This window comes from Hevea brasiliensis, chromosome 13 (assembly GCF_030052815.1).
Source record: "Hevea brasiliensis isolate MT/VB/25A 57/8 chromosome 13, ASM3005281v1, whole genome shotgun sequence".
NCBI lineage: Eukaryota > Viridiplantae > Streptophyta > Magnoliopsida > Malpighiales > Euphorbiaceae > Hevea > Hevea brasiliensis.
The window spans coordinates 71,447,907-71,475,352 of record NC_079505.1 but is presented as its reverse complement, the minus strand read 5'-3'; the positions used below and the strand labels follow the sequence as shown (position 1 = coordinate 71,475,352).

Here is a 27,446-nt window from a genome sequence, read left to right as displayed (position 1 = left end):
AAAGTTGGGAAATTTTTCATTCCTGTGGATTTTGTGGTTCTTGAAATGGAAGAGGATATTCACATACCTTTCATTTTAGAAAGGCAATTCTTAGCCACAGCAGGGGCTATAATTGATGTGAAGAATGGTAGATTGACATTAAAAGTTGGAGAAGAGGAGGTGAAATTTAATTTGAATCAAGCTTTGAAGAAACATCATGAAGTTGACCCTTGTTTAAGGGTGGATTGTAACACTCCTATATTCGGTAGTGCGTTCTACTGTTCCGGTGATCAGTGTCTGTCCGGACAGTTAGAATGCCTGAAACTACACTTAAATGTTAGTGAGGAGACATGAAATGATGAAATAAATAAAAAGAAAATACAAGAAAAATTAAGGAAAAATAAAAGAGAGAAAATGAAACTAAGTTAAACGAGCCAGCACCGCAGCGATGGGTGACCGCACGGGGAAGTTACGGCGCAGGCAATAGCCGACCCCAGGACTGCAGGGAACCCTCGGAATTAAAGTTTCAAGACATACTTAAAGACTTATTTAAGTATAATTGATATTAGAAATGTCAAAGAAAATTAAAGAATTAGTATAAAGAAAAACGAAAAAATTCAAGAAACCGATAAAAATCGGTGTTACCGAAAAATCAGAAATGCAACCCGAAGAGGGGCATTTTAGTCATTTGACACCTAGAGTTGCCTTTTGACCTTAATTTCCATTAAAAATGAGTGATAACACACTTTGAAAATGTCATAAAAATTAAAAATGTGGTACATAATATAAAAGATGAAAGTTTAGTGCATAAAAATGTAATTTATGAAACTTTGATTAATTAAATATTAAACCATGGTTATTGCTCCACTAAGGCAGATTGGGACACCTATATAAGACACCTTAGACATCAGAAATTCATCTTCAACCTCTAGCAATTGAAACAGCCGAAACCTCCCAAAGAAAACTCCCATGGCCGAATCCTTCCTACATCCATGCAACCATGCATTCCACCTCCTTTCCACTTGCTTTCTTTACTAAAGTTAGACTATACATCTTGGGCAGCATATTGGGAGTAAAAAGGAAAGGATTTGGAGAAGTTCTAGCAAGCTCCAATAAGAGGTAAGTGCTTATTTTATTCCCTTGCTTAATTAAAGTTTGTGTTGAGATTATGGGGAGTATTTTGGTTGAAAATTTTGAAAGAAATTGTTGAGTTTGCAATCTGCCCATTATAGGCAGCTATGGGAAGTGAGCTTGCTTGAGTTTTTCTTACATTAAATTGATGGGAATTGATGGGAATTAGTGTTGGTTGAGTCAATTTGAAGTGCTAGCAATTTAATCCTCTTGTATGTGTGATTAAACAATTGAATTTATAATTTTGGAAGTAATTGTGAAAGCCTTGGCAAACTGCCATTTTTGGCAGCCTTGAAGAGCATGGACTAGTGTTTGATCTCATGAAATTAATTGATGAATTCTGTTAGTGATGGTTTGAGGGCAGTGTATATGAAGTGATGAGTGATTACATGTATATATATTGTGTTGAATGTAACATTGAGAATTAAAGTTATAATGTGTGTATTGAGAATTGTTATATTCTACCCAAAGTGACCAAAATGTGATGTGATGAATGGTCATGGTATGATACTAATTCAGAATTGGGTATGAGAAATTAACTTATACCAAGGTGAATGAGCATTTGGTTGGTGTTTGAGCAATGTGTTTAAGGGCAGTTTGTAATTAAGCTATAAGTGTAAAATTGTGACCCCAATTGGTATGAAACTAATTAGCGGTAAAAATAAATACAAAATAGGCCAACTTTCATGCATAGGTCATGCCAAAATTCTGCTTAGAAGTGACCTAAAAGAATGACCAAATCCGGATTAGCATAACATAAGAACTCAGAAATTGACCATATGAACAGTAATTAGTCTTTTGGCCATAACTCACTCAAAACTTGTCCAAATGACCTGAAATTTATACCGTTGGAAAGCTTAGACATAGGACAACAACTTTGGTGAAGACCACCAAGCCCAGAAATGCCAATTACCAAGTCAAAATGATCGCCAAAGTTGGGTTACAAAAACTGGCCGAATTGACTTTGACCTAAAAATGACCTAAACTTTGCAATATAAGTAAAACTTGATCAGCAATAGTAAAATGACCATAACTTAGTCCATAGAACTCCAAATGACATGAAATCAGTCCCAAAATTTCAATAAGACATAGATCTACAATATTGGTAATTTGACCAAAACCCAGAAATCAAGGGAACTAGGTCAATTAAGTTGATTAAGTTGATACACTAAATCTGGAATTGGTACAATTGACCATTAAGTCCAGAAAATTCAAATAGGCATATCTCCTACAAGAAATCTCCCAATGTAATGAGCCATACCAATCTGGAAAGCTATGAAAGAGACCTAAAACATTGTTTTAGACAACTTTCTCAAATTATAAATGTATAAGGTTAGAATTTAAGGTCAAGCTATTGATCTAATTGAGGACCATGCCAATATAGGACCTTTGAGTCCAAGTTAACAATTTGTCTATAAAGAGTTCTATAAGACTTGAAAAATGGTAAGCAAAATTTCTGGTTGTCCCTAAGACATAGGACAACAATACTTATGAAGAATGCTAAACATCAATGTGATTACAAATAGTCCAAATAAATTAGTAAAATCAGAACCAAAAATGCCTAAAAAGGAAACTAAAATTTAGATTTGACCTAGTTATGGTTAATTAACCATAACTTGAGCTATACAACTTCAAATGGAGTGATTCAAAAAGAAAATTAAAGAAGACACAATGAGAAACAATTTAATGAAGAGAAATATGTTAAATTTACATTGTAGCTTGGTCCAATAGACAGTAAACATTGGTCATGAAATCTGGAAAATGGCAATAAAATGCAATAAGCTTTAAAATGAAATTGGTAACATATACCAATACTTAGAGACTATAAAATGTGACAAATTTGGAACATTAAAATTAATTCACCTAGTGTGTATTAATGGTCAACATTATAGGTTGACTAATGAAATGAATTGAAGGGAATTGTATCGAGAAAATTTAGATATTGAATTTTATTGTTAGAAACAATTTAACTGAGTACTAAAACACTTTAAATTGTGTGTTTCAGTTGAAAAGGATATTGAAAAGCATAAGGAATATTGAGTCAAGGCCTAGAGGCGACTCAAATCTGGCCTGTGCACAATACTTTTTATATTCACTGCTTTTACTATAAAATTTATTTGGAGAAATGAGTTATGAATAATTTTTTTATTGTTTTGGCTTTGGGAATTTTATTTGGAAACTATTGTGTTGCCTATTTTGCAAATGGAAATTTTGAGATAAAATGTGATTTGTGGTTTGTATGAAATATTTAAATATTGTGATTTAGAATTGTTTTGATTTACACTTGGCATGGTAATATTACTATGTTCCTCCTCCATTTATGGGGTGAGTATGACTATATTCCTCCCTCTTTGACTTGCCAATCTGAGATGAGTATGGATAAGTACTCATTATCTAGCTAGTCACCTCCCTCATTGATTTTGATCAGTGGGGTGAGTATGCATTATCGTGGTGTATAACACGGCATGTTCAAAAAATTTGTGTCATGACCTAAATTACGTTATTGATTAGCAACACTGTGTTATTTAATTGTTTGATAAAATTGTGTTATATGAGCTTTGAAAATTGTGACATGAAATTGTGAATTATTTGAATTGTAAATTGTCAATAAAAGTTTTATATACCGCATTTTAAATTATTATTGTGCACCACTGAGTAAATTTTACTCAGCGATAGCTTTTTCATTGCTGTCGCAGGTAGACAGACAGATAAAGTAGCAGAGTAGGCTGCTTGTGACTTCGCTTTGGGATTTTGCCAGGTATATTGAGTATACCACTTTCTAGTAAATATTATTGTAATGTATGTGAACTGTATGTATATATTGTACTTGGTCTTGAGCAGTTGTAAAATAAAGTTGTAATTTATTTTGGCTTATCAAAATATTGTATTACAATTCTCTTATTTCAGCTTTTGAAATACTCATTTACTTTGCACTTTATCTTTGGAATTGCTGAGAATGATATTGAATTGAGTTTGAACTGTGTTGAGGACACTGATTTGAGTTGAGCCATATTGGAGTTTGGGATTGAACAAATATATTGGAAGTCCTTTTTACAGGTTTTTGAAGAACTATTTTGCTCCAAATACAGATGGCACTCTGCCGAAATTTTTACAGAAATTATTGATACTTCAGATTTTTTATTTGATTTCAGTTAAAAAAAAATTTTAACATCTGTCAAAAGTGCTCACCACTGTAAAAAGAAATAAGAAAAAGTTTAAAATCCCTTGTAGTATATTTAATGGGTTATCCGTAGATGAAGTTTGGTAATTCATTAGGTATACTACGGGATCATGTTATACCTTACGGAGGGTAAGGTGTGACATGGATGTTATTGATGAGATTGTGGAAGAAGAATTTAGGAAAAGATATCCTGAGGACCTTTTAGAGAATTGTTTGGTACATAGTAGAACAACAAAGGATGAAAATCTTAAAGTTCCAGCTTTTGCTCAAATTTTGGAAGCTACTCAAGAAGTTGCAGGAGATCAAGTTTTGCAAGTTGAAGAGTTGAAACATGAAGTTGCACAACCACCCTTACTAGTTGAGAAGGAAGAACCACAGGTAGACCTCAAACCTCTTCCATCTACATTAAGGTATGCTTTTCTTGGACCTAATTCAACTTATCCTGTCATTATTAGTGCAAGTCTGAGTGATGTTCAAGTTGAAAAATTATTGAAAGAGTTAAGAGCACATAGGAAAGTCATTGGTTACACCATTGATGATATCAAGGGTATAAGCCCTACCTTGTGCATGCATAGGATTCTTTTAGAGGATAATTTTAAAGCCACCATAGAACATCAAAGAAGGTTGAATCCTAATATGAAAGAAGCGGTGAAGAAAGAAGTCTTGAAATTGCTTGAAGCTAGGATCATTTATCCTATTTTTGACGTAGTTGGGTTAGCCCAGTTCATGTAGTCCCTAAGAAAGGAGGTGTGACCATTGTGAAAAATGAAAATAATGAGTTGATACCTACTAGAATTGTCACAGGATGGAGGATGTGCATAGATTACAGGAAGCTTAATAGTGCCATTAGGAAAGACCATTTTCCCTTGCCTTTTATTGATCAAATGTTAGAGAGGTTAGCAAAACATTCATATTTTTGTTATTTGGATGGGTTTTCTGGTTTTTTTCAAATCCCAATACATCCTAGTGATCAAGAGAAAACCACATTCATATGTCCATATGGTACATTTGCATATAGAAGAATGCCTTTTGGCTTATGTAATGCACCAGTTACTTTTCAGCGGTGTACGATGGCCATTTTCTCTGATTTTATTGAGGAAATTATGGAAGTTTTCATGGAAGATTTTTCTGTATATGGTTTTTCTTTTGATAATTGTCTATCTAACCTCTCTAAAGTGCTTAAAAGATGTGAAGAAATATATTTGGTGCTAAATTGGGAGAAATGTCATTTTATGGTGCAAGAAGGCATTGTTCTTGGACATTTAGTATCACATAGAGGAATTGAAGTGGACAAGGCTAAAGTAGAAGTGATTGAGAAGATGCCTCCACCAACTTCAGTGAAGGGAATTAGAAGTTTTCTTGGGCATGCTGGTTTCTATAGGCGACTTATAAAGGATTTTTCAAAAATTGCTAAACCTCTTACAATTTTGTTAAATCATGATGTTCCTTTCAATTTTGACCAAGCTTGTTTTTATTCTTTTAACAGGTTGAAGGAAGCTCTAACAACAGCACCTATTATGCAACTTTCGGATTGGTCATTGCCATTTGAGGTTATGTGTGATGCTAGTAACTTTGCTGTGGGAGCTGTACTTGGTCAGAAAAAAAGAGAAGAGGTCTTATGCAATCTATTATGCCAGCAAAACTTTAGATGATGCTCAAGTAAATTATGCTACCACTGAGAAGGAATTTTTAGCCGTGGCATTTGCTATGAAAAAGTTTAGGTCACATCTGGTTGGATCAAAAGTGATTGTCTATACAGACTATGCCTCCATAAGATATTTGATGAATAAAAAGGAAGCAAAGCCAAGACTGATAAGATGGGTTTTATTGCTACAGGAGTTTGATTTACAAATTAAAGATAAAAAGAGAGCTGAAAATATTATAGCAGATCATCCATCAAGGATTAAGTATTAGAGTAAAGATGGAAATGAAGAGGAATTGCCAATTGACGAGTTCTTCTCAAATGAGCAATTGCTAGTTATTGGTGATGCATTGCCATGGTTTGCAGATTTTGTCAATTACCTATTATGTGAAGTTTTCCCACCAGATTTGAGCTATCAATAGAGGAAGAAATTTTTGCATGATGTAAAATTTTATACATGAGAGGATCCATTATTGTTTAAGAGATGTAAAGATAGCCTAGTTAGAAGGTGCGTGCCTGAAGAGGAAATAGGAAACATTTTAGAGCATTGTCATTCTTCTGACTATAGAGGTCATTTTAGTATGGATAAAACAATGGCTAAAGTACTTCAAGCTGGATTTTATTGGCCACACATGTTAAAAATTATGAGAGAATTTATTTTAAGATGTGATAGATGTCAAAGAGTGGGGAATATTTCAAGGAAAATAAAATGCCACAATAAGGAATTTTAGAGATTGAGTTATTTGATGTTTGGGGCATAGATTTCATGGGACCATTCTCATCATCTTTTGGGAATAAATACATTTTGATAGGTGTAGATTATGTGTCAAAATGGGTTAAGGCCATTGCTTCCCCTACAAATGATGCAAGGATAGTAGTGAAATTTTTGAAAAAGTTTATTTTCACTAGATTTGGAGTGCCAAGAGCTATAATAAGTGATGGTGGATCTCATTTCTGCAATAAACAGTTTGAACATCTTTTGAAGAAATATGGGGTTACTCATAAGGTAGCTACACTTTATCATCCTTGGACCAGTGAGCAAGTTGAAGTATCTAATAGGGAATTGAAGAGAATTTTGGAAAAAATTGTTAATCATTCAAGGAAGGATTGGTCATTGAGGCTAGATGATGCATTGTGGGCATACAAGACAGCTTATAAGACACCCATTAGAACTACACCATTTAAGTTAGTCTATGGGAAATCACGTCATTTACCGGTTGAGTTGGAACACAAAGCATATTGGGCAATCCGAGCTTTGAATTTTGACTTAAAAAGTGCTGGAGAGAAAAGGTCGCTTCAATTAAATGAACTTGAAGAGATAAGGTTGGATGCCTATGAGAATGCTAGGATTTTTAAGGAAAGGACTAGATTTTAGCATGATAAGTATATTAAAAGGAAGGAGTTTAAAGAGGGTGACCTGGTTTATTGTATAATTCTAGACTTAGACTCTTTCCTGGAAAGTTGAAATCAAGATGGTTTATTCCTTTTAGGGTTGTCAAAGTTAATCCCCATGGAGCTGTGGATATTTAGAGTGAAAATTCTAGGCTTTTTAAAGTTAATGGTCAAAGGCTCAAAATTTATATCACAAGCCAGCCAATAGAGAAGGAAACAAGTTGTTTCCTTGATGATCCACCAATTCACTAAATTAAGGAGGGTCAAGCTAATGACCTAAAATTAGCGCTCTTTTGGAGGCACCCCAAAATTTTTTCCTATACTTAATTTTTCTTTTGCTTTGTTTCATTTTCACACCCCATTGAACTCAAATTTGACATTAAAATTTCTTTATGCAGGTTAATGGAGATTTTTAAGCAAATGTGTATGCTGAATTAAAGGAATAAATGTCTGAGAAGTTGCTGAACCTCATATTTGTTTTCTATAATGCATGTTGTTCTTAACAAAGTCAAATCTGAACTAATTTGAGCTTTATGTTTGATTGCAACAATATGGTGGAGTGGAATGCTATTTTTGTTTCAAAATTTTGAGGAAATTAGTGAGAAATGCATGAACTTTCATAATAATCAATAGCAATATGTTATTGACTTTACTTCTTGGGTAATTAATTTTGATGCATTGCACTGAGATTAACATATTTGCCATTGGATATTTTGTGAAATTTCATAGTACAATTCTACAGAAATTTGGTCATGTGAACAGTGTCTGTAGCAGAATTTTATTCCTTGTTCATGAATTTTTAATGTTAAGTTTGGGGTTGAATTTGGGTGTTATTCCTTGTGGTGTGACTGTTAATGCAAATATTATTTAAGTAATGTTTTAGTTTGTGTTTGGTGAATTGATGAATTTTATGGATTTTGAGTGAAATTTTTGTGCAAATTGTGTTTTGGGTTAGGTTTCTGTGTGTTTAGGATCACATTTTTGGATTGTATATGAGGTTATTTAGCACTGGGTTCAACATGATGTATGCTGGGGGTATTGTTACCACCAAAACCTGTTCTTAGCACTTTAAATTGCTAAAAATGTAAAAACTGCCGAGAGTTTCAAGGGGTCTCACATGCCTCATGTAGCACCTCATGTACAATCACATGGGGCATGTCACTTTTCCCTTTTATCCCAACATGCCTCATGTCATTCATCTTTTACCCAATCACACGAGGCATGTCATCCCATAACTATTTCCAACATGCCTCATGTCAGACCCTAGGTATATCACCACTTAAACCTTTACCTTACCCATTTTATCCTATTTCATCTCATCAGCTGCACGACCTAAGCTTTCATTATTCCTTCCATGGTGCGCACCAAACAACTTTCCACCCACATACCCAAATTGCGAGCCATAAAAATGACTAGTAACAATGATTCTTCAACCCTAGCACCAAGTCCCACACCACCCAATACTACACCCAAAGTTCCCATTTCAACCCTAATTCCCTAACTCGCCAATCTTCTCATTCTACACCTAATCCCAATAATACAACCCAAAATGCCACACCTTCCACACAAAAACACACAAAATCCACCCCTTCTGCTGTCTATGAGTCGCGAAAAAGACAGAAATTAGTTCCTAGCTCTTCTGCTCCACCGAAATAGCCTAGGGTTGTTTCCCCACAACCTGTTAGTGCTAGGACACGCTCCATTTCTCAAGGTCTTATTTCTCTACAAGTCTCTTCTGCTCCAACTAGGGCTCAATCACCTCTGCGTCATTTCCTAACAGTGTCTCAAATTGCTCCAATTATCCCTCAATCTGGCGAGAAGGTAAATTCATTTTACCCATGGACTTTTAGAGATTTTGATATGAGGAAAAATTATGAGGCACTTTCTAATAAGAAAATTTTAGCCACTAAGTATGTTGATGAACACAGTCTCAGGGAGATAGGGCTATATGACTCTGTTAGTGAATATCTGGAGAATATAGGTTGGAGTGATTTTGCCAAAATTCAAGAACCTGCTTCAAAAGAACTGACATTTGAGTTTTTAAGCTCCTTGAAATTGGATATCTAGCTCATGACCAATAACCATAGGGACACCATTTCCTTTAGGTGTTTGGGTCAGGATAGGGAACTTAACACTACTCAAGTAAATGCTTTATTTGGTTTTTGTAATGATGGTGCAGAAGTGATTGAGTGTTAAAGGACTATTTATGACCCCCCCTTCATTTTGGAAGTCAATTGCACCATATGGAAAATATTACAATCCTAGTTCTGCTAAGGCCTCAGCTATCCAAGACCCTGCTCTTAGATACTTGCAAAGGTTCATGTCTTATATATACTAAGCAGGAGGCACAGTAATGGAGTTGTAGGGAAAAATGATTTATTCTTTTTATGGTGCATAAAAGAGAAGAAAAAGATAAATGGTGCTTATTTTCTTTGTTCTCATATGAAACATATAGTGTCTAAGCATTCAGCTGGCAATATAGTTATTGGAGGGATGGTGACTTGATTGCCAAATCATTTGGTTTTAACCCTGACTAATAAGCTATGGTGTCTATGGTTGGCCAGTCCTTTCTGGATAGGATTATCATAACTCAGATGAAAATTTGCATGAAAAGAGGTGATGTTTACGTGCTGGTAAATGGGGGACATGAGGGTGAAGAGCAACAGCACTCACAGGGTATAGGACAGCATACTGATGCTTGTCCTTCTAGCTCTTACCCACCTACTATTGGACAATCAGACTTATTTACTTTTCTTAAAAATTTGGAAGCCAAAATTGACAGAATGAGTGGTGCATAGCAGCTTGCCTCTGATGATAGCTCTGATATTGTGGTCGCTCTGAAAGCTTTAGAAGTTAAGGTTGATGCACTTAGTCAGAAGCAAGCCAAGCTTGAGAAAAAGATTAAAAAGAAGTTTTCTTCATTCAAGAAAAAGCAAAAAATTCATGACAGAGAAATGATTAACATTTATAACAAGCTGGCAGCCTCTTTTAACCAGCTGTACAAATGGGGCCAATATATTTTCGAAGAGATGAAGGCTATGATAGAAAACCTGGATACTGCTTCTGAGAAATCCAATGAGTAAGCACCTACAGTAGTAAATGAGCCAGTACAATCCACAAATGAAGAAGACCAACCAGCTGTCTAGTTTTAGAACTTTGTTTTTGTTAGTTTCAGTTACCTTATCAAACTTTAGCTTTTAATTGTGTAAATTGGTCAGTCTGCTTTATGTTTCAACAATTAATTTCATGGTTATTGGAACTTCTACAAGTTTTATCTATTTGTGAATGGTTTAAATTTTTTTTTCTTCATTCTTGTTTGTTTCATGAATCTTAAGTTGGCTTGTTCCTTATTGCTGGTTGCATTGGTTTATTTTGTTGTGCTACATGCATTGTCTTTGTAATATAGATTTCTATTGAATTGATCATTTTCTTTAATCTCAGTCTCTATTGGCTATTGTAATAGCATTATTGATATTGCTTTTTGATAGTCTTATAACTGGATTATTGAAAATATAGCAGCTGCTCTTCTGTTAGCTATTGCAATACAACATCTAGACATTCACATGTTGAAACTGCTTTCCTTTAATATGCCTCATACTAAGGGTTATGCTATCATGTGAGCTATTTTAATTGCTTCAAATTGCAAAATTTTTTAAACCCACCAAAATTTTCATGGAGCATGACATGCCCATGTTGGTACCCAGTGTCAGTTGATCAGCATTCAGCACAAGGCATGCCAATTTACCTTTACTTCAATATGTCTCATGCTCCAAATACTTATAACTCACATGCCTTATGTACATATTCTGATCATTCAATACTAGGCATGTATGTTCTACATAGTAACTCTTTTCCACTCTTTTTTGGTTTATATCTCTCGAGCTATCATTAATTGATTTCATTTACATTCTTGCCACTTCAATTAAGCCAATGAGGACATTGTCTCATTTGAGTTTGGGGGAGGGTAAAATCTTTGCAAAATTTTTAATCCTTTTTATTTACATTAATTATTTGCATTTCATTCATACTTAGTTACTTAGATCACATACACCATACACCTACACCATGTAAATATATACATTTGCATATAGTTATCATATAGATTATGTATAGTTTTTATTTCATTTTTTTTAAAATTTTTGAATTTATTTTAGGAATCATGCATATATAAAAAAATAAATTTTTACCTAATTCTTAGAAGGTTGAGAATCATTTTGAAAAGCGATTGAGCTTGCCTCTAGATGGGTTTGATGGATTGAAAGTTTCGAATTGGTATAAGGTTATAAGATTCTTATCTAGATTTATATCTTCTTAGCCAAGGGTCACCCAATTAAATACATTGAGTTTTGAATACTTAAAAAAAAACTCTAGAGTAAGAAATAACTAATTGTCTCACCAATCTTAAAATAACCCTTTTAGACCTTTCGAAGCGAAATCTTAGCATTCACTTGAAAAGAGAAATGATCAAAGCATTCTTTGAATTTTTAAACCCACATTTTTAGCTTTAACCAACCCTACTTTAAAATTTCCCCTTTGAAACCAATTTGAGTCTTCATTTATACCACTTATTTCCTTGATACCCATAATCTACCTAGCCATAAACCTAAATACTTACCTACCCTTTATGAGAATAATTTGTTTAAGTGATAGATTCTTAAAAAAAAAAAAAAAAAAAGAGAGAAGCATATAATAATCAAGTGGGAGAAGTATTAAAGTAAAATTGGCTAGCAATCTATCATGTTGCAAAAAAATTATTTACCACCCAAGTATATAAAGAAATGAGTTTGGGGGTGGATTAAAAAGGAACAATTGCAATGCAAAATTCAATATTATTTATGTAGTCCCTAAAAGAGTTTAAAAATTATATGCTAGCATTGGTGATTTATTGTAAAGTTCTTCCTCCCATTTGATTCAAAAAAATAAATAAAAATAAAAATAAAAATAAAAATAAAAGTGTATCTTGATATTTTTAACAATTTATTTATTCTCATGTTTTGTTTCCCTTTTACATTTTCTTTGTTAGCCACATTATTACCCCTTAGCCCTATTACAACCATTAAAAGTCCTTTTGATCTCTTGATTGTATTTTGCTACATTAGTGGAGATTGGACTAGTTGGTTTGCCTATGGGATTAACACATTATTCATCCATTCAACTATTTCCATCATCATTTGAGACACTTTAGTTTATGGATTGTTTTAGAGCCTATTTAAGCATAATTTCTCTATGTAATTGATTGGTTTGGGTTTAATGGAATGAATAATTGACCTGAGGCTAAGCGGTGATAACTGTGGTGAGAATTAAATTCCTCATACCTTTAAGGTGGGCATATGGTTTGTTGGTGGCTAGAGGTAAGTTTGAGAGCTTGGATAAGTGATTTTCATAAATCTAAGAAAAAGGTACCCCAGTTGCATATAATTGTTTTTAATTGGCTTGAGGACAAGCAAATGTTTGAGTTTGGAGGAATTTGATAAACTCATTTTATATAGGTATTTTAGGGTAGTTTTGCATCTATTTTTCCCTTTTTAGTTTAGTAATTTTATACTTTTAATGCTTATTTTAGTTAATTTATTAATTTTCGTTTCATTATATTTGATTTTTAGAATTTTAATGTTTTTGATAGGTTTTAATAAGGTTTAAAGGCAAAAAGGTCCATATAGAAGAAATTTAAAGTGATTTGGAAGCTTAAAGTAGTGTGAAAAATGAAAAAAATTTGTCTAAGGAAGAAGACTAGCTAAGATTTTCAAAGGCTTCAACATATCCCGTGTTGAAGGTCGTGTGAAGGCAAGAGTCAGCCAGCAGGAATCCACATGAGGCATGTAGATTCAACACTGGGTCATAGAGACCGAGATTTTGGAACAAAACTTGCCGAAAGTTTCAAGGACTTCCACACGCCCCGTGTAGCTGGTTGTAAAGAACCTAAAGGCTACCCCTCCGAATCAACATGCAGCATGTTGAAAATAACTTAAATCAACATGAAGCATGTGGGATGGCGCTGGCAGATTTACTGACATGAAAAAATTTTCTTTTTTCACACCTTTTGTCTTTATCCCTTTAAAGACCATTTTTAGGGTAAAGTTTAAGGGGATATATAAGCATCATATTCTCATTTTTACCACAAGGAGAAAGAGAGAGAAAAATCAAAAGAGAAAGGAAAGAAGGAACCACGCTATTTTTGGAGGAAGAACACTTATAGAGTGACGTTTTCAGCTTTTATTTTCAGAGATTTAGATCCTTTTCTTCTGGGTTCTTTTATTTTTAGTTTTATTTTCATGTTTTCTTGCTCCATTTCATATTTTCTACTTGTAAACACATGCATGAGTGAGTAGATACTTGAGATTTCAGAGTTAGGTGTAATGATTTAAGTTTTAATTTTTGGATTTAGACTAGTTTTAACCAGATTTTAGTATATATAAGTTTTGATTCTTATCTTGTGTACTTATTTACATTCCCATTGTTGGTACCCTTTGGGTTTTGTTCTTAATCTTAGATTGAAAGACCGAGAGGTGAAAATCTATGATAGATAATTAAGATAATGAGTGATTAGAAATAAACTAGTGGGTTAAGAGGAATTTCAAGTTGATTAAAGTGCTTAAAGGGTTTTGAGTAATTAAACATTGCATGAGAATGATGTTTAGTTTCTTTTAAAACACTCTTTAGTTTGCTTGAAAGAGAAATTAAAGGAAATCAAAATCAACTTTCTTCAAACTTATATTTCCCTTATCTTGGTTTTGCCTATCCAAATCCCAATGAAATTTTCTTCATGAACCTTAACTCTGGAATCAATTTTACTATTAATTAATTAAATCTTTAGTTACTTGCTGAAATTTTAGTAAATTAGTATAGTACTTAAAAATTTAATTGCTCATTTTATTATAATTTCCTAATTTTCTCAATTTAATTTGCAGCATATTTTACTTTACTTTTTGGCAACACATTATCGATAGCCCAAATAATCGTGACTTTTATAATTTGGTACTCAAACAACAAATCTTTGTGGGACGATATCTTTTCTTTACTACTTGAACGACCCGTATACTTGCGGAGTACGCATCAATCCACATAAGAATAACTATAAATGATCCCTAAGCAATTATTTTTACTACGAGCTAACTTGCCATTGCATGTATACTATCATTTTGTCTAATTCAAATCGTGGCCATTATGTTCCTTTTAAAAATTTTAAAATATTAAAAAAAATTATTTATATAATTTTAATTTAATTGATTTTCATTAAAACTCAAATTTAAATTTTCATAATTTTGAAAATAATTATAATATTACTGAATTAAAATTATTGACTATCAAATTTAACTTTTAATAAAATAATATTTAATTTGGAAACCTTTTAGTTTTTACAACAAATTTGATAAATCTATAAGCAAAAATATCTGAAAATATTTTCTTCTCATTATTTAAAAGTAATTATTTAAAATGTATTTGGAGACTGGAGTCAAATATAGGTGAAATTATTAGGTGGAATAAGATGATCAGTTCATTAAACCATTTAACACATAAAAGAAAAACATTTAAAAAATTATTAAAAGTAAATAAATAATAATCCATACCAAAATTCCACATCATGGAAGTGAAAAATCAACCAATCTACCAAATAAATTATGAAGAATATATACTACATGATAAATTAATATTTTAAAAAATTACCAATGAAAATTAAAAAGAAAATATACACCTTCGGTTCTTATCCTTGTCAAATAGCATAGCTCTTGAACCCTGTAGAGTTATTTAATAATTAAAAATTAATCCCTTAAAATTAAGAATAATTAGAAAATACATAGGAATAATCAAATCTTAATTTTTTACCTCATAAAAATCATTGTTAATAATTACTCGAATAACATTGCAGAAAATTATATATTTACGAATGAGACATTATTTTAAATTTTGCAATCGTGGTTCCCTTATCTGAAATTTTCAATTTTCAAATTATCATAGTGCAAGTAGCATGAAATTTCACCATTAGCTAAAATATAATATTTATTATCATTTCAAATAAAAAAAAATTAAATAATCTTTAATTTTTTAATAAAAATAAATCAAATAAACACCTAATTTTAGAATTTATTGTCTTAGTGATCCAAATTTATGTTTTGTTTTCCTCCTCTTTTTCCTGCATAAATGAAGAATTTTTTTTAGGAATAATAATTGAAGTAATTAATTAGTAATAAATTTTTTACAAGAGAATAATACAACTCAACTCAACTCAACTAAGCCTTTATCCCAAAAATTTGGGGTCGGCTATATGGATTCGCTTTTTCCACTCTGAACGATTTTGGGTTAAATCCTCAGAAATGTGTAATGCTTCTAAGTCATGCTGTACTACTCTCCTCCAAGTCAATTTAGGTCTACCCCTTTTTTTCTTTCTATCCTCTAGCCTAATGTGCTCTACTTGTCTAACTGGAGCCTCCGTATGTCTACGCTTCACATGACCAAACCACCTCAATCTCCCTTCTCTCAACTTATCTTCAATTGGCACCACTCCTACCTTTTCTCTAATACTTTCATTACGGACTTTATCTAGTCTAATATGGCCACTCATCCACCTTAACATTCTCATCTCTGCAACTCTTATCTTAGATGCGTAGGACTCTTTCAAAGGCCCAACACTCACTACCATATAGCATAGCAGTCGTATGGTCAGACGGTAAAATTTTCCTTTTAATTTATTGGGAATCTTACGATCACATAAAACTCACGTGGCACGTCTCCACTTCAACCATCCGGCTTTAATCCTATGACTAACATCCTCCTCACATCCCCCATCTACTTGAAGGACTGAGCCTAGATATTTAAAGTGATTACTTTGGGATAGTGCCACTCCATTCAAACTAACTCCTTCCCTATCACCAGTTTGGCCTTCACTGAACTTGCAATGCATGTATTCTGTCTTCGTTCTACTTAACTTAAAACCCTTTGACTCTAGAGTACTTCTCCAAAGTTCTAGCTTCCTATTGACTCCTCGTGTCTCATCTATCAGAACAATATCATCCGCAAACATCATGCACCAAGGAATACTCTCTTGTATATGTTTCGTCAGTTCATCTAAAACTAATGTAAAAAGGTAAGGGCTTATGGCTGATCCTTGGTGTAATCCAATTGAGATCGAAAAATCTCTTGTGTCCCCTCCCACTGTGCGCACAATAGTAGTTGCTCCTTCATACATATCTTTCAATACTTGTATATACCTAATAGATACCCTCTTTTGTTCTAACGCATTCCATAAGACCTCTCTTGGAACACTATCATAAGCCTTCTCCAAATCAATAAAACCATGTGTAGATCTTTCTTCCCATCTCTATATTTCTCCATCAAGCTTCTAATGAGAAAGATCGCTTCCATAGTTGAACGACCAGGCATGAAACCAAATTGATTGAGAGAGATAGAAGTATCATGACGTAGTCGATGCTCCACAACTCTCTCCCACAACTTCATAGTATGGCTCATGAGTTTAATTCCCCTATAGTTTGAGCAACTCTGTATGTCTCCCTTATTTTTAAAAATAGGTACTAAAATACTCTTCCTCCATTCATCAGGCATTTTCTTTGAGTTTAGGATCTTATTAAATAATTTAGTTAACCATGCCACTCCCATATCTCCCAAATACTTCCACACTTCAATTGGTATTTCATCGGGTCCACAGGCTTTACCTACTTTCATTCTCTTAAGTGCTTCCTTTACTTCTAAAGATCTAATCCTTCTAGTATAATTTACATTCTTTTCTATTGTTCTATAATCTATATTCACGCTATTTCCATTTTGACTATTATTAAAGAGATCATTAAAATAATTTCTCCATCTTTCTTTAATGTCCTCATCTTTCACCAACACTTTTCCTTCTTTATCCTTAATGCACCTAACTTGATTGAGATCTTGACATTTCCTTTCTCTACTCCTTGCTAATCTATAAATATCTTTCTCCCCTTCTTTAGTTCCAAGTTTCTCATATAACTTTTCAAAGGCCTGTGCTCTTGCTTGGCTAACTGCCTTTTTTGCCTCTTTCTTTGCTATCTTGTACTGTTCATATGCCTCATTATTATCACATTTAGGTAATTTCTTATACCATTTCCTTTTTCTCTTCACTGCCTTTTGTACTTCCTCATTCCACCACCATCTCTCTTTTGAGGGTGGTCCATGTCCTTTAGACTCCCCAAGTACTTTTCTAGCTACTTCTCTAATCTTTGATGCCATCTGTATCCACATATCATTGGCCTCCATATTTAGCTTCCATACTTCGGACTCAAGAAGCTCATTTTTGAACTTCACTTGCTTTACTCCTTTGAACTCCCACCACTTTGTTCGAGCTACACTATTTCTTCTGACCTTACTTGAATTGTTCCTAAACTTGACATCCAAGACCACCAACCTATGTTGACTTGTTAAAGCTTCTCCTGGAATGACCTTGCAATCCTTGCATAGAGCTCTATTTGTCTTCCTGGTTAAGAGGAAGTCGATTTGGCTTCTATGTTGCCCACTTTTGAAAGTCACTAAATGTGACTCTCTTTTTATAAAGTAGGTATTTGTTAGTATTAGGTCGTATGCCATAGCAAAATCCATGATGCTTTTGCCCTCCTCATTTCGACTGCCAAAACCAAAACCTCCATGAACATTCTCATAACCTTGCTTATCACTTCCTACATGTCCATTCAAATCTCCACCAATGAAAACATTCTCTTCATTCGGTATGCTTTGCATTAAATCATCCATATCTTCCCAAAACCTTTGTTTACTCTCACTGTCTAGTCCTATTTGTGGGGCATAAGCACTAACTATATTTATTGTTTCTCCGTCTAGTACTAGCTTTACTAGTATAATTCTATCTCCTACTCTTTTCACAGCTACTACTGCGTCTTTCAATGTCCTGTCTATGATTATACCCACTCCGTTCTTGTTTCTCTCCATTCCAGGTAAACCACAATTTGTACCACTGAATTACCCACTTCCTTACTTTTCTCTCCTACCCATTTAGTCTCCTGAATGCAAGCAATATTCACCCTTCTCCTTTCCAAGGTATCCACAAGCTCCATTAATTTTCCTGTAAGTGATCCAACATTCCAAGTACCAACCCTGATCCTCCTCCTATCCTGCTCCTTCCTAATTGGTCTCCTTCTATGATATCTTCTATTATTTTCTATGTCTATCTTGTGTTCTGTTCCACTATTTGTTCTATTATCTGTCTTATGGACTAACTTCTTTACCCACACCCGTCCATGATGTGGGAACCCTTGCTCACTTAACACCACACCCGGCGCCAGATGGCGCGTCGCTTCAGTGAATGCCCTACACCCTTGCATATTTCTCACTATACCCGGGCTTCGATGTAGCTTGTCGTTAGTAGAGGACGCCCCAACGTTTATATCATTTGAATCCATATCATAGGGTGTGACGAAATTTTTACGCTGGTTGTCACCTACCGCAACCCTCCTCCTTTATCCGGGCTTGGGACCGGCTAAGAGAATAATATTATTAATTATTAATTAAAGATTAAAAACAAAAAAGATATACTCCATTCCTTGAAAAAATAAACTTATTTTTATTTTTACATAATTTAAAAAAATATAGTTAATATAATCATTAAAGAACTAAATATTATTTAATCTTTTTCTAATATACCTTTTATTCATATTATTTTATTAAAAATTATTCCCTTTATCTACTTTTATTTATCTTTTTTAAAAGTTATTTTGTCCATAATTATTTGTCATTTTGAGAAAATCAAGAGTGTTAATTATTTTTTCTAATTTTGTCCTCATTTGTATAAGACACAATAATTATTTGTACAATTTCCTAAAACCTATCTTAACACCTTCCCCTCTCTCTCTCTTAATTAGGTGAGATGAATGATAATTTAATCAAATTAAAGAGTATTTTATTATAATTTAGATAATTTAACTATAATTACTATATAAAAACCTTAAATGATAGATAAAAGTGGACGGAGAGAATAAATAATTCATCTTGCTAAATTATTGTTGAAACTAATAATTTTTTTAATGCATATTAAATATTAAATAGAAGTATATTAATAAATTAAAAAAACTTATTTTAAAAGAGAAAGTGGCTTATAATTTTAAAAAATATATATATTTTTATGTGACAGAGAGAATATATATATATATAACGACAAATTTAAAATTTGCAATAATATATATATATACTTACAAGTGCTAGTAAGATTTCCTGAACAGTATCTTTTGAGAAGCATTTGTTAATAGTCTCCAATCTAATTACAAAGACAAAATCACTCAAAATCCATATATGAATTCAATGATTAACCAATAAATTTAATCAAAATATAAACAATAATAAATAAAGAATTATTGAGTAATAGGACTAGAATTTACTAAATAATACTTGTAATAAGTTTGATTACCTTTGACAAATACTGTCTTCTTTTAAGTTTGGTTTCTGTGCAAATTTATCAAGAACTTGATAAATTGTTGTCATCTGATCTGATGATGCTAGTGTTTGGAGTGCATTTTCCAGCAAAGGTAAATCCTATTACCGTAAAAGTACGAATTATTATATGATTAACCTAATTAAAAAATAATATATATATATATATATATATGAAAAAAAAAAAAAAACTAGAACCAATCAATGGCTGATTTCGGTTCAAATTAATGAAAAAAAAAACCACTAATTTACGGTTCACTAAAAGGTATAAATTAGTTTGATTTCAGTCAAATTTTGATTCTGAACTAATTCATGGCCAGATTTAATAATAACCAATAAGCACTATATATATTAGGAAGTGATTAATAAATTATGTACTTTTGAGAAAACAAAATGAGTTGCCAAGCCACATGCAAGCATTTCTGTCCCATTATATTTAGTCTGGCTCCCATAAGCCCTAAATATTCCTCTGCATCAAATAAAATAGAATTTAGATTAAAATTAATACAATTCTTTTTAAATAAACTAATATATATAGAGAAGGAAGGAAATCCGAAATAAAATTTTAAATTGATAAATTGAAAATATTATTATAAATTTTATATTTATTTTTAAAAATATTTTTATGTAAATATTAACAATATATATATATTTGAATCAATTTAAAGAAATTATTTCAATGAATAATCATATTAAAATTTAAATAAAATAAAGCATGGACTAACATCTTATTGTAAAATATTTACATTTAAAAAGAAATAATAAAGATGGGAACTTTACCAAAATGCCCTGGGAGCCCAGAAAGAAAATGCGAAGCCCCCACATCTGGAACAAGTCCTATAAAAACTTCTGGCATTGCAAATACCTGTACGATAACAACCATCATGATGCTGATGATGATGATGATTACTTGCAGCATTCTCGGTGACAATCCTAAACTTTCCATGCATTGACAATGATGATGATGATGATGATTACTTGCAGCTTTCTCGGTGACAATCCTAAAATTTCCATGCAATCCTAAACTTTCCATGCACTGACAAGCCAGCACCTCCTCCCATTATAATACCATCAGTGAGTGGAAACTTTATTTAATTATACAAAAAGAAAAATTTCAAATTAAAGAGTTATAAAAAATATAAATTTAAAATTTTATTAAATTAAAATATGTTAAAAATATATATATAATTGACACACCAAAGGTTTTTTATATGTAGCCAGTAAGTTGTCCAAGTTTAATTGTTCTTATAAAATCTTGCTCCAAAACTCCAAGGTCCTGGATTAATTAAGCACGATATATATAAAATAAATGGACAGAGTCGCAATTATAACCAATTTTGTAATTATATTAGATTAATTATAGATTTTTTATTTTATTGTAATTGTAATAAAATAATCTACAAAGTCGATTTTTTATTATGAATTTTAAATATTTTTATTGTTCTTAAATTATTTTTAAATTTTACAATACAATTAAAAGAGATAAAATTAAAAAACTACTTTATTGTTATTACTTTCAATAATAGATGATGAAATAGTTTAATAATGGTCAAATTAACAAACCAACAGTTTAATTATTTAAATCTTAACTGCCTTATTCTCCAAACTCTTTCTTTTCTCATTTTCTTATTTTTATGAGCTTTTTCGGGTGATCATCGGTGAGTATTTCTATTGGGTTATTCCTCTCCCTATTCTTTTTTGTTTTTCCCATCTTTCTTTTTTCTTTTTCTTTTTTTATATTTTTATCAATAATCTCCATATCTGTATCCTTTTATAATATATTTGTATTTGTCCTTAGTTTATCCTTATTGATTAATTTTAATTTTGTTGCCTCCTTTGAGAGAATTTAGTGTCTCATCTTCTATGAGCATTTGATATTTTCCTTTGTGAGATTTACTATTTTCTCATTGCAAAATTTATTTTTCTTTTTTTTTTTTATCATAAAGTTGTTAGGTGTTTTATTTTATTATTTGGACAGAAATCAATGATAGAAAGTATAAATCATCTCTTCATAAGGATATCAAAATTTAATAGTCTTCGGATCAAGCTATTAGAAAAGACTGTGTAGTCAAATAATGGTAATTACAACTAAATAAAGCATGCTTATCGTTGAATTGCTAAATCAAATACTTTATCAATGCGATTAGATTTTTTAAATCAAGATAATTGCTATTATATTTTATGTAAATGGTTTATTTTAATTTTTTTTGTATATAAAATTATACTAATATAAAATTTTATATTTCAGATTTGTATTATGTTTTTATTTAATAAAAGTTATATTTTTTTATTTTCTAAAAAAAATAAACAAACGCTTTTAATTAATGATAATTTCAAAAAAAAATATTGATCAATGATAAGGAAGATATATCAATGGTATTAGAATATTTTTAATACTGTAAAGTTTCATGTTTAAGTTAGAATTAGAGTTAAATGAATAAAAAAAGGGATAATTATAGGGAATTTTCATTTTCTTTTCATGTTTAGGCCAAAATTAATAATGGAAAGAAATTCATTTGGAAGCAAATCATTGAAGAATTTCTCATGGAAACAACAGCTGAAACAACATCTTCACCTGCACAAAATGCTTTCCCATTTGCCTGCTAAAAAGAAATTGAAAACAAAATTAATGAATTCACAAATCATAATTGACTATGAATGATTTTCAAATTATTTTTCTTAAACCTTATTTAATGATGACTAATTAAATATTAACAACTTATAAATAGCTATTAAAAAGTGAGTTAAAATTTTTATAACAATTATAATTTTAAATTTTTAATAGTTCACTTAAAAAAATTATATTCTTCTCTCTGCTCAATCATTTTTTAATAGCAATTGTTGATTGTTTATGTTTTATATATTTAATAATACTTATTAATTAATTAATTATTAAATTTAATTTCGAAAAAATAAAAATACCAGCTAACACAAATAAAATATTCAAAATTTACATATGCAATGGTGGATATATATATATATATATATATATATATATATATATATATATATATATATATATATATATATATATATATATACCTTCAAAATGACAAATTTGATAGTAGAATCCGTTTCAAGTCTCTGAAATTCTTAAGCAATTGAGAAACCTGCAAATTAAAATAAAAAAAAAATATTAACTGATTTTTTTTACTTGAAAATTAAAATATGCAGAATTAACACAGGACACTAAAGAGGAAAATAAAAATAATAAAGGGAATTGATATATATATATATATACACACCACTTCATAATCTAGGCTATTTAACTTGCTTGGTCTATTCAATATCACCTTCCTATAACATGAATTTCCGTCAAACAATACCTACTTAATTAATTGCATGTATCATCATATATCTATATGAGCTCATATTAAATAATTAATATATATAGGAAAATATACATATTTATTTATTTTTTTTAAAAAGAAAAATTAATAATAAATGGCAGAATGAGTATCGGTACCTTGTTAAGTTCCTTCTAGAAGTTGCAGCTAGAAGCCATAGTTTTAAAGTTGCGTTCCTTCCGCAACCTGCAGAAAAATGGTGGAGTACGAAGAGACTGTCGACTCCTTTGCATATATTTATAAGCTCAAATAAATAAATAAATTTTTATTCAGTGCAATCATTGTATATATAATAATTTAATCATAATAATTAATTATATTGAAAATCACGTAAAACCCATCATAATTAACAGTTACGATGAAATCGTTATGCATACATCAATTTTATTATATAATTTTTTCAAATAAAGGATAAAAAATAATTATTTATTTTAATTCTATATATTTATTTTCGTTAAACTATTTAATCTCTCCGTTAAATTTTTTATTAGTCAATACCTATTAAATTACTATTTAATCTCTCTATTTTAATAAAAAAACTTAATTAATGTATCTATTTTGAAAAATACTACCATTTAGTTCCTCAATTTTAGTGAAAACTAATAATTAGTTCCTATATTTTGAAAATATAATATTTCAAAAACATATTCCTTGATAAAAAGTTTGCTGTGTGAATACTAAATAAGGATTTATCTTTTTTAAAAATTATTTAAATATTTTTATCTAATTTCCTGAATATAATTTTTATCTTTTCTCTATTGAAAAATAATTTTTCTAAATTATTGTTTTGATTAATTAAAAATTTATGGAAATTGATTAACTTTTTTACATTATAGTTTATACTAATTTCTATTAAAAGATGAAAAATAGATAAATTTTAGCTGCAATTACTCAATTCTGTTGATTATTTTATTTTAGTCATTATACTTAAATTTATTTTAATAAAATCACTTATCTTTTATTTTTTGTTCACTAGCAGTCACTTTGACAAGAATTCGCTACAATTTTTGGTAAAACTCCTATGTGGAATGTGCTTTAAATTATATATAAAAAAATTATACATTTTTTAGGTCTAATTGAAATTTGTTTCTTTCCTATGGTTTTTTGAGTTTAAAAATAGAGATTAATAAATATAATAAGCAGTATATACTACAAGAAAAAAGGAGATTTGAAACCGAATATTCGGTTTCAAATCAGTGAAAATCGGTTTCTAAATACATTTAGAAACCAATTTGAAACCGAAATATTCAGTTTTAAATCCGCAAGTTTCTAAATAAATTTGAAACGGAAAATGGCGTCCGTTTCAAATTCTGAATCTATTTTCAAACCACTATTCCGTTTCAAATTTAGAAACCACATATATTTGGTTTCAAATTCCGTTTTAATTTAAAAACTGATATTTCGGTTTCAATTTTTTTGAAACAGAAATTCCGTTTCAAATCGGTTTCTAAATTCTGAAACCGATCCTTGTGTTATTGGATTAGAAACGGAAAAATTCGTTTTTAATCCGTTTCAAATTACTAGTAGAAAATTTTTATTTTTTTATTTAATATATTATTTCCTGTATTGAAGCATATAATATAATATTAATTTTAAATGCTCAATATCATAATATTTATAATATCAGGCTATCAAATATCAAATATCAGTCAATATTATATATAAATATGACAGTGAAGGGTACTGTATGGAAAAATAAAATATCATAATAACAAAAAAACAAGCTACTTGTCATCAACAAGATAATCACTCATCAACACTATCAGCCTCTCTACCATCATCTTGATGAGTCGTATGTGGAGTTGGGGCTGTAAACTGCGTACCCTGCATCATTTGTGCCATCATGTTTTGCATCATTTGTTGCATGCGCTCCTCCAGTGTCTGCTCACGTTGTCTATATCTCTCCTCTAGCATCAACTCGCGTTGTCGATCTCTCTCCTCCATTGCAACCAAACTATCCTTGAGCGTTGCAATAGTCTGATGCAATTGTTGAATCTCTTCCTCCATTGCCTCTGACTGAGCACAATAGGATGCAGTAGAAGATGATCCATGTGATGAGCTAGGGTAAAAAATTGATGCTTGAGATCCAATGCCATAAACCCTGTTCTTCTTCTCCCCCCCCACAACTTGATAATATAGTGCGACCTCATCTACAATAGGAGGGTCACTGCACCCCTCTTGTGGTTGAGACGACTGCTCCTTAAGCGCCAAAAATGCATCCTGCATAAGTCAATACACATATTTTAAATTTATTTTTCTTGGCAATTGAATAAACAAACTCACTTATTCATTTTTTTCATATAATTGAAAGACATAAAATACTTGTTCACTTACCTTAATTGATTGCGCTCGTGAATCAACCATATCGGAGGTGCCTTTCCTAGTGTGGGTCTTATGGAAAAGTTCATAAGGAAAAGGTCTTGACCAAGTGGGCTTCTGAAAGATATAATGATTTTAGTGATGTTTATAATAATGTTCGATTATTTGCTACTAATATGTAGACAGACAATAACAAAACTAGTAAATATGAAATCATTACCATCCTATAGTAAATATGAAATCATTACCATTCTATCTGCGTGAGTAGCATGTGAAACTGAACCCCCTGTGTGTCTAGAGATGCCTGCCCCAACTCCCCCTATCTCACTACAACGGTTAGCAGTGAATTGATGGCTCTTGGCTTTAAACTCTGGGCTACTCCATGCCTCCTTCCATTTTTGCATTGTACTATTAGGCACGATGACCTTGGATTTTCCTTTCCTGACATTGCACATTAGGGCCTTATAGCGCTCTGCAGCCTTTACGCCCAAGCTTCCTTTACTAGTGGAGTCACCTCTTGCCAATCAAAGTATTTCTGGTATAAAATAAATAAAAATTAAGACAGTTGTATTAGTATGATAATATTTTAGAAAAAAATTGACAGCATTTCCCCTTAATTTTGGACAATCCAACCTAGTTATTAGGTATTAATTGCACCTGTTAAAAACACTTCATATATTCTCAACAATAAATAACATCCACCCCAACTACAACAACTCACAACAATATATATTTTCAATATCACACAAGCTGTTCATATAGATCATTTAAGCATTAATATACTTCAATTGTGTTCTTTTACATTAATTCACAAATTCTCATCACTTAAATGATATTTATTCATAACATTCTTTTTTGAGGTTTCATAAACTATGCAAATTAGTTATCTGATAGCTAATATTTAAATATTTATTTTATTACTTGAAATTCATCCCAGTAAAACTCTTTTGTTTCAGGCGTGATAGTTTTCCAACAGTTCGCCTATGGGTCCATAATATCCTTGAATATATTCTTCATATTATTAGCACATTCCTCAGATGGATGTAACCTGTACAAAAGAAAGACAGCAAATATATTGATTTTATGTAAATGTAGAAACACAGTACTTCAATTCCCAATGATAGGTAATACCAAATCATAGATAAAGTTAATTAATTTTAAATACTTACGTGCCATTAATGAGCTTTATTCTTTTCTTTCTTCCAAATGTAGTGAGTGATAGGCCATCCATCGATGATATTGGTGCTGCCCCAACTGAATGACCTTCATGACCAGAGGTTGATCCAATTGCAGGCTCAGAAGATGGGGTAATAGGTGGTGGCGGTGGAGGTGGAGGTGTAGCTCGATCTCGTGTTGAAGCGATGAGACCCCTCGGATCCGTGCCGACCTCCCGATGGATCGTGAAGGAACACGAGGCTGACCTGTAGATTGGTCTAGTTGATCATTGGGCTCATCCTCGCATGTAAGCGCCTTTGACCGTGAATGACCCAACAAACCTCCCTGCGACCGTTGCCTCGCATCCTGCATAAATAATTGTATTAATTAGTTAGCTTCATTCAACTTATGATACATAATACGATGAAATTAGTTAGAGTTTATACTTCAAGTTTAGAAATATAAATTCATTAAGAGAAATACCTAATTCTAATTAGTATCACTATCATATACATCATCGCATTCCTCATCACTTTCTGAGTCCAATTCAAGCTCTTCTTCATCTTCAACATCCTCTTCATTAATTTCAACTAGTACACCGTTTTGATCATTCAAGTATTGTTGTTGATCATCATCATCGTCAATTTGAATCAAAGGGACTTCCATTTCATCTTCTTGAAATGGTTCTTCCCGTGCAGGGGGGGTTGTGACATTCACTTGCTCAAGAAGATCAATAATGATCTCGCTTTGATTTTGAACACAGCCCACCAATCATCCTTGTCACGTTTTAAGCTTGGATATATGGAATAATTCACCTGAGCAGCTTGGATAGCAAGAACAAATGGTTCATACCTATTGAAGGATCTTTTATGATTAATATCCACAA

The 27,446-nt window shown here is 31.6% G+C and overlaps 1 protein-coding gene and 1 pseudogene across 1 annotated transcript; both read right to left on the bottom strand.

Annotated features, from left to right (window-relative positions):
* Nucleotides 1-15,429: 15,429 nt before the first annotated feature.
* LOC131169175 (probable 3-hydroxyisobutyryl-CoA hydrolase 3) lies at nucleotides 15,430-23,244 on the bottom strand (annotated as a pseudogene).
* Nucleotides 23,245-24,817: 1,573 nt separating this feature from the next.
* Nucleotides 24,818-25,502, bottom strand: LOC131171916 (uncharacterized). Its single transcript, XM_058132199.1, has 2 exons — nucleotides 25,421-25,502; nucleotides 24,818-25,306 (listed from the first exon to the last, which is right to left on the bottom strand). Exons 1-2 carry the CDS (start codon nucleotides 25,448-25,450, stop codon nucleotides 24,833-24,835), a joined length of 504 nt encoding a protein of 167 aa, XP_057988182.1. The 5' UTR covers nucleotides 25,451-25,502; the 3' UTR covers nucleotides 24,818-24,832.
* Nucleotides 25,503-27,446: the final 1,944 nt, after the last annotated feature.

Coding starts and splice junctions, on each gene's coding strand:
- LOC131171916 (XM_058132199.1), bottom strand. CDS start 25,450: ATGGTTGATTCACGAGCGCAATCAATTAAG. Junction 25,307..25,420: donor CACGAGCGCAATCAATTAAG/GTAAGTGAACAA, acceptor TGACTTATGCAG/GATGCATTTTTGGCGCTTAA.